At 38.9% G+C, this 8,465-nt stretch overlaps 1 protein-coding gene across 1 annotated transcript; it reads right to left on the bottom strand.

The window, feature by feature from the left end:
- Positions 1–1,121: 1,121 nt before the first annotated feature.
- Positions 1,122–7,188, bottom strand: LOC134306519 (tripartite motif-containing protein 16-like). The gene is made up of 6 exons (XM_062990352.1): positions 6,604–7,188; positions 6,391–6,486; positions 5,349–5,582; positions 4,457–4,616; positions 4,111–4,158; positions 1,122–1,708 (listed from the first exon to the last, which is right to left on the bottom strand). The coding sequence occupies exons 1-6, from the start codon at positions 7,186–7,188 to the stop codon at positions 1,173–1,175; spliced, it is 1,659 nt and encodes a 552-aa protein (XP_062846422.1). The 3' UTR covers positions 1,122–1,172.
- Positions 7,189–8,465: the final 1,277 nt, after the last annotated feature.

The raw sequence follows: 8,465 nt of genomic DNA, 5'->3' as shown, positions 1-8,465 counted from the left end.
CACACTGTTGTTTCAAAACAGTCCTTCAGAGCCTCTTCAGTCTCCTTAGACCATTTCTTCACTGTGCGTGTGACTGCTGGTTCTCTGTGCACAAGGGGTTTGTACACAGGCAGAAGATGAACCAGATTGTGATCAGATCTTCCAAGGGGAGGGAGAGGTGATGAGTTATAAGCCTCCTTTGTGTTGGCATAAAACAAGTCCAGTATTTTATTGTCTCTAGTGTGGCAGGTTACATATTGTGTGAAGGTGGACAGAGGGCGGGACATACGCAGCTATCGCGATAACATGCGAGAATTCCCTCGGGAGATAGTACGGTCTCATGCTAACGGCTAACAGTTCAATGTTTTTACAGCAGATTTGTTGCTTAATAGCGATGTGTCCAGAGTTACACCATATTTCATTCACAAATACTGCCAGTCCTCCTCCCTTCCTCTTACCGCTCTCCGTTGTCCTGTCCGCTCGGATGAGGTGAAAGCCATCCAGAGATACGAGCGTGTCCGGAATGAGCGCGTTGAGCCATGACTCTGTAAACACCATGACGCTACATTCCCGATACTCCCTCTGATGCAGCGTTAGCGCCGTCAGCTCGTCCATCTTATTGGTGAGATATCTTACATTCCCCATAATGATGGAAGGAAGAACCGGTTTATAACGTCTCCTTCTATCCCGACACCGAGCTCCAGCCCGTTTCCCCCGCTTCCTCCTCCTCAGCTCGCGGGGGATGTCATGCCTCTCATGCGGTAGCACAGCTGTGTTGCTAAGCGCTAACAGCTGATCCCTGGTGTAAACAATAGGAGCGTGGCTCCGCACGGGATCTCCAGACACAGTCGTAAACAGCAAAAATAGTAGTGCAAAAACCAAAACAAGCACCAGTTTGGTGTCCATTGTGCATAAAAACAAGTACAAACACTTAACTAACAAAAAGTAAAACTTAAGTACTTAAAAGTAAGGAAAAAAGTAAGAAAAAACTCAAACGTGAGCAGGAGCTGTTGCAACAGGCAGCCACCTCTGCGGCGCCTTCCGTTAATAAAGGGGGTAAATACTTTTTCACAGCACTGAATAAATGGTGGTTAATAAATTGAAAAAGAAAATCTTCATAAATGTATCACTGCCTCACAGATTCTAAAATCACTCAAACAGTTTAATGTTAGACTTTCACGTAAATTTTACATTTAATTTGTTAAATCTGACAGTTTCACTTCTGACCCTGGATAAAGAAAAAACCCCGGGTAGAGGAGCTGAGTGAACGTGGTCTGAACTCTGTGGAGGAGCTTCATTGTATCAGAGACGCTGTAGAAGGACAGAGTTCCTGCTTCATAATCCACATACACTCCTATTCTAGAGGAACTCGGCATTATGGGAATTTTAGTCTCTTTGTTATTGGGCCTGAATAGAAATCCGAATGGAGAACACTCTAATCTCCAGGACTGATCATTACATCCAAACAAACACTCACCACCATCTCCCTTCCTGCTGATGCTTTTATATGACACTGCTATATAAACCCCATAATTCCCACTCCACTCAACCTCCCAGTAACAGCGTCCACTCACACTCTCTTTACACAGAACCTGAGGCCAACAATCAAATCTATCTGGATGATCAGGATACGACTGTAATGTTCTACTGCAGGTCACCACTTTGTTCTCCTCAGACAGACGGAGGTTTTTATTTACTGTGTTTGGATCCAGTGTGAACCGACAAACATCTGGAGAGGAAACACAAAATAAACCAATTAACATAGAAGAGAGAGAGAGAGTGTGTGTGTGTGTGTGTGTGTGTGTACACTATGTGTGTGTACAGTGTATGTGTGTGTGTACAGTGTGTGTGTGTACAGTGTGTGTGTGTGTGTGTGTGTGTACACTGTGTGTGTACAGTGTGTGTGTGTGTGTGTGTACAGTGTGTGTGTGTGTGTGTGTGTGTACACTGTGTGTGTACAGTGTGTGTGTGTGTGTGTACAGTGTGTGTGTGTGTGTGTGTGTACAGTGTGTGTGTACAGTGTGTGTGAGAGAGAGAGTGTGACTAAACAAACACACACACACAAACACTGTACAATCACACAAACTCTACACATACACACAAACACTGTACAATCACACAAACTCTACACATACACACAAACACTGCACAATCACACACATTAGACAAACACTACACAATTACACAAACCCCACACATATACACAAACTCACACATACATTACACAAACACTACACAATCACACAAACACTGCACAATCACACAAACTCTACACATACACACAAACACTGTACAATCACACAATCTCTACACAATCACACAAACTCTACACATACACACAAACACTGTACAATCACACAATCTCTACACATACACACAAACTCTACACATACACACAAACACTGCACAATCACACAAACTCTACACATACACACAAACACTGGACAATCACACAAACTCTACACAATCACACAAACAATGCACAATCACACAATACAAACGCTACACAAACACAACACGAACACAAATACACAGACACTACACATACAAATACTACTCAAGCACACAAATGCAACACAAACTCATAAACACTACACATACATGCAGTCACTAAACATGCATACAGACACTGCACAATTACACAAACACAAAAACAAATGCTACACAAACACATGAACAACTACACAAAAATACACAAACACATACATTACACACACTACACATACACACAGATAATACTCAAACACACACAAATGCTACACAAACACACACATACATTACACAAACACTGCACATATACACACAGACACTACACATACACACAGATAATACTCAAACACACATAAATGCTACACAAACACACAAACACTACACAAACACACACATACATTACACAAACACAACACATTCACAAACAGTACACAGACACACACCAGCAACACACAATCCAACAACAAACACACACACAGTAATGCTAATAAAGCTTTTTGAATTGTGTGTTTCAGTGTTTCAGTGTGCGCGCACACGTGTAAATGTGTATAAGCATGTATGTGAGTGGGTGTGTCTCTGTAACTGTGTGAATGTGTGTTGGTTTATGTTAGTGTGTGTGTGTGTGTGTGTGTGTATTTCAGTGGTTTCTGTGACTGAATGATTGAGACTCATAAAATCTCCTGGATCATAAATATACAGACAGCAGTTTAAATGATTGTTTTACTTGTTTTAACTTCATGGCCTCTGAAGTTCTTGGTGATTTTAAATAACTATTGAAGAAGAGTACATGGAACCGTGGTCTTTGGCAGGGACTCAAAATGTCCCTAATCTGAGGCATGATCACTGTCAGAACGATGTCACCACTGTCCAAACAAATTCAAAAACAGATAAAAAAGTAATTGCAATATATCAGTCTGGAAAAAGTTACAAAGCCCATTCTAAGGTTTTAGTACTTCAGCGAACCACAGTAAGAGCCATGATCTCCAAATGACATCTGGAACAGTTAAGATTGCTTCAAGAGCTCATCAACGTCTCATCAAGGAAAATATACAAGAACCCAGACAAACATTTAGGAAACCGCAGGACCTGCTGTCCTCAATTTAGATCTGATTTAATGATTCCAGTATTAGAAGGAAACTGAGCACAAATTAAGTCCATGGGAGAGTCAAGTAGTAAAATCACTGTTAACTAAGAGGAACATAAAGCCTCGCCTCTCATTTACCAATATAAGATCCTTAATGACCCTCAAGCATTTTGGTGATGATGTTCTGTGAACTGATGAGTCAGAATTCTTATACTTGCAATGAAGTTAAAACAGCATTTTACAATAAAAACATCTTACTAACAGTCAGTCATGGTGGTGGTAGTGTGATGGTGTTTTAGGGCTAAAGAAGAACATCTGGTCATCAGTCCATGATTTAAAGATTAAACACCAATAACAAGAGCAGATCTTTGTTAAAATAAATCTGAGGAAATAAAGTTTAGGTTTTGGACTTAATCAAATCTGGACTTGAACCAAACTGAGCTGCTGTAGCATCTTAACTAGTAACGTGTAACAAATATGTAAAATAACAGATAACTGGGGGGTGAAAATACTTTTTCACTGCACTGTGTATGTTTGTGTGCTCGTGAAGAACTTACATTGTAGAAAATCTTCTCTAATAGGTGAAGTAATCCGGACTTTCTTCACTGCAGAAAGAGTAACAGTACAATCACTAATCACAGTTAATACATATTTACACCAGAAACTGTTGCAGGTAAAGCCAGTAAAAAGTTTGGCTTGTTCTCCCAGTGTTTGTCTAAATTGACATTAAGTCTGGGTAATTGACCAAGTGTGAGTGTATTTCATTCACCATGACCAGTACTGGGTTGATGAGTAAATGAATGATGTTGTTAAATGTTCATGTTGGTGGATTTGATTGTTTTGTTTGATGTTTGAGTACTGAAGCATTTTGGAGACAATGGAACACTGAGGGCTTAAACTCACCTTCATCTGGTATCTTCTCACACTGATCTTTCCAGAATTCTTCTACTTTCTCTCTCAGCTGAGATACAGACTTTGTAACATCATCAAATGAGAGGAAAGGACTGATTGTGATGGTGGCTGATTCTGCAGATCCAGCAGGAGCCGAGAGAGAGTGAAAATTCTACATCCAGATAAATAATGTTCACAGAGAAACAACAAGATGATGATGAATCACAAATGATGGACAACAGACATGAAGCACAGAGTGATGTTTCTCCTAATAACATTAACAGTATTTCATGATCTCTTAGAAAAGCTGATTCTGATTCTCACAATTTTTCAGAACCCCAAGTGTTACGACTTTATGGGTCATAATGTGTTTTGTGTAGGTGGGGTTTCCCTATTTTACAGATTTGTGGAAGATGCATGAACATGCGCAAAAGTTACCACCATGTGAAGATGCCTATAAAAAGGAGACCTCAGGGAAGACAGGAGAGGATGCTTTGCTTGTGATGTGGTTTTTGTTGCATTTCCGGCTCTCCCCAACATGTTTGAATGAATGCTAACAATAATCAAGTTTAAGGGAACAAATCTTTCAACAAAAGGCATCAGGTTTTAAAGATTTTTAGTTAAGGGGACGTCAAGTTACAAGGTACCGCTGTAATTTATTACTTGGACTGGTGCAGCAATAATATAATTATTTTTAGTTCTGTTAAAAATAATTCTGTTAAAAATCACTGAGGCCAGTACTGGGCTAGTAAGCAGAAGGTTACTGGTTCAAGCCCCGCGGCCACCACCAAGTTGCCACTGTTGGGTCCCTGAGCAAGGCCCTTAACCCTCAATTGCTCATTGTGTTCAGGTCATTGTGTAAGTCGCTTTGGATAAAAGTGTCTGCTGAAAATGTAAATGTTACCTGGAGGAAATGGACGGGATCCTCTGTGTGTGAAAGCTGTTCCAGTTCAGCATCTTTCCTCTTCAGCTCTACAATCTGCTCCTCCACCTGCTTCAGGACTTTTTCAGCTCGACTTACTTCTGCTGTCTCTCGATCTCTGATCAGATCTTTTAGCTCAGAGCATCTTCTGTTAATTGAGTTGATTAGTTCAGTACAGATCCTCTCAATGTTTTTCACTGCTGTCTGTGCAGAACACTGTTAGAAGATTCAGAAAGAGGAAACGTTTCTCACTCAGATATTTGTCCATCCTTCACATTCATATGTAGCTACTGGCCAGACTAAGACTTTCATCTCATAGCTTGGTGATGGTGCTAATGGCTTGACTTTTCATACCCTTGAAAATGTTACCATCATCATCATGTCCACATGATGCAGTACTTGATACTCTACTTCCCAAATATAAGAAAGAGTTCCAGTCTTCTACCTTCCACCTTAAACTCCAGCACTTCTTCAGTGTTCATCATCACTTTAGTTTTTACTGCATTTATCAGCATGTTATATTTCCTCACAGAACACACCTGCTCCTGTATGTCCTTAATTCAAAATTATATGTGTGGATTAAATCTAATAATACGCAAAAACACCATATATACTGTGAAATGTGCTGGTGGTAGCATATTGTTACAGAAATACTTTTGAGTATCAGGAAACACCAGCCGGGACAGGACTGGGATTCAATTTAGTGATCTTCTCAAGTCAATAATCAATAACAACTATCAATAAGTCAATAACAACAATCAATAATATTCTTGGGTGGCTCAGTCAAAGCCCTAATCTGATCTTATCACCCTTATCATTATTAGCACAACCTTAAAATTGTTGTACAGCATTAATCACCAACTAACCAGGCAGAATGTGAAGATTTTTTGAACAAAAATGAACAAAAATGTTTGTTTATGTTTACAAAGTTACCTGAGATATAAAATATCTCATTTTTAATGGAGATTGGTTTAATGGAGGCGAGTCGGACTGATCCTGAGAGCTTTTTGTTGATAAAACTTACCTTGTGAGACTCCATAGCATTTATCAGCTCACAAAGTTCCTTCTCTCTGTTCTGGATTTTCTCCTGGAATTTTCTCTGGATCTCCAGCAGCTGCTTCTACACAGAATAACAATTCAGAATTTACTTGTATTGTGTACGAGCACCACATAAACAACGTCAGTGTAAATGATAATGAGTTGTTACTTGTTAAAGAGAGCTGTGTAATATTTTTACCTGTTTCTCAGTTCTTTCTGCTGCAGCTGATATTGTATCATGTCCTTTATGATCATCCATGGTACACATCAGGCAGATACACTGCTGATCAGTACGACAGTAAACCTCCAGCAGTTTATTATGCTGAGAGCAGATCTGATCCTGGAGTCGTCTGGAGGCTTTAACCAGCTTGTGATTCTTATAAGCAGAAGATTCATAGTGAGGCTGAAGGTGAGTTTCACACAAAGAGGCCAAACACACCAGACAGGATTTAACAGCTTTGGATTTTTTCCCAGTGCAGGAATCACACTCCACATCTTCAGATCCAGCAAAACAGTGACCAGGATGTGGAGCTTGAAGTTCTGTTTTCCTTAGTTTCTCCACAACTCCAGCCAGAATTGTGCTTCTTCTCAAAACAGGTCTTGGAGTGAAGGTTTGTCTACACTGTGGACAGCTGTATGTTCCCTTATCATCCTCCAGATCCCAGCAGTTATTAATACACACCATACAGAAACTGTGTCCACATGATGTAGTTACTGGATCCTTCAGTGTTTCAAGACAGACTGAACAGCTGAACTCGTCCTGAGTTACTGAATTTTTGGACATTTTTCTACACGTAAACAGAAACACCAGTAAACACAGCAGGTTATTTACAGCAGCTCAGATTTCCTGGTTTAGTTCGTGAGCATCATGTTTATGTTTACTTTTCTCGATTTCTGTTCATTTAAAATTTTTTGATTATCTTTTGTACTCATGCTGTGGGACTTTTAATTTGCAATGTTGTTGTAGTAAGTAGTATAAGACACTAGTTAACTACTACAACCTTCATCTTATCAAAACTTGCATTTCTTAATTTTTGTTAATCTTCTATATTTTATTATTGCTGTACCTTTACTGTAGTACATTTTATGATTCGTTACTGTACCCATGCTTTAGGACTTTTATAATGTGGTTGTAGTAACTAGTACAAGTGACAAGTTAACTACTACATCCTTGGTTGTAGAATTTTTTTTTTTTTTTTTTTACTTTTAATTCTTTATTACTGTACCCATACTGTAGGGTTTGTTTCTGTAATGTAAGTGTAGTGGGTGGTACATGTCACTAGGTAACTATTGCATCGTTTATTATATTAAAATGATTGATTTTAGAATTGTTGACACTATATATTGTTACTGTACCCATACTGAAGTACTTTATACAGTTATATTGAATGGTACATGCCACTGGGTAATAACTACACCTCGGCTTCATGCACTTTGTAGACGCTCCCTTAGCACTTCCTTATCATTTCAACTCAGATGAAGCTCACATTTACAAAATAACAGAAAATAAAAATGTACAGAAAAAACGTTTTAAACATATTTGATTGTAGTTTGTTCCTTGTTTACTGCAGAATCAGTTAATGCAGTTTCACTTATTTTTGGATGTTTATTAGCCGAGAACGAGACGAAAGAAACTCGAATGTCAGGCGAATGTCCAAGACTTCCTGGTTTAGTTCGTGAGTGTTCTGTTCAAAACAAGTGTGTTTAAATCAAATCAACAATCTGAACTACATAAAGTAACAATACACAGTAATGTACAGAAGTGTGGAAATGTATAAACTCACCTGCGTTCATCAACTTCAATTATTAACAAAACTACAAACACGGAACAGATCCACACTCAAACAGAACAGGATCAGATCAGTTTCACTTCTGCTGAACTAAAGGAGAGAGAGAGAGAGAGAGAGAGAGAGAGAGAGAGAGAGAGAGAGACTTTTTTTGACTTTTAAGACACCTTTAATCAACATTTTCAGATAACACCAGCAGTTAAAACCAGCTCAAGGAAAATCCAATGAGACAAGGGAGAAAAAAATTAAAATAAAATTAATAATAAATAAATTA

The sequence above is a fragment of the Trichomycterus rosablanca genome, unplaced genomic scaffold, assembly GCF_030014385.1.
Source record: "Trichomycterus rosablanca isolate fTriRos1 unplaced genomic scaffold, fTriRos1.hap1 scaffold_202, whole genome shotgun sequence".
NCBI classification, from domain to species: domain Eukaryota; kingdom Metazoa; phylum Chordata; class Actinopteri; order Siluriformes; family Trichomycteridae; genus Trichomycterus; species Trichomycterus rosablanca.
This window is presented reverse-complemented; position numbering and strand designations above follow the sequence as displayed.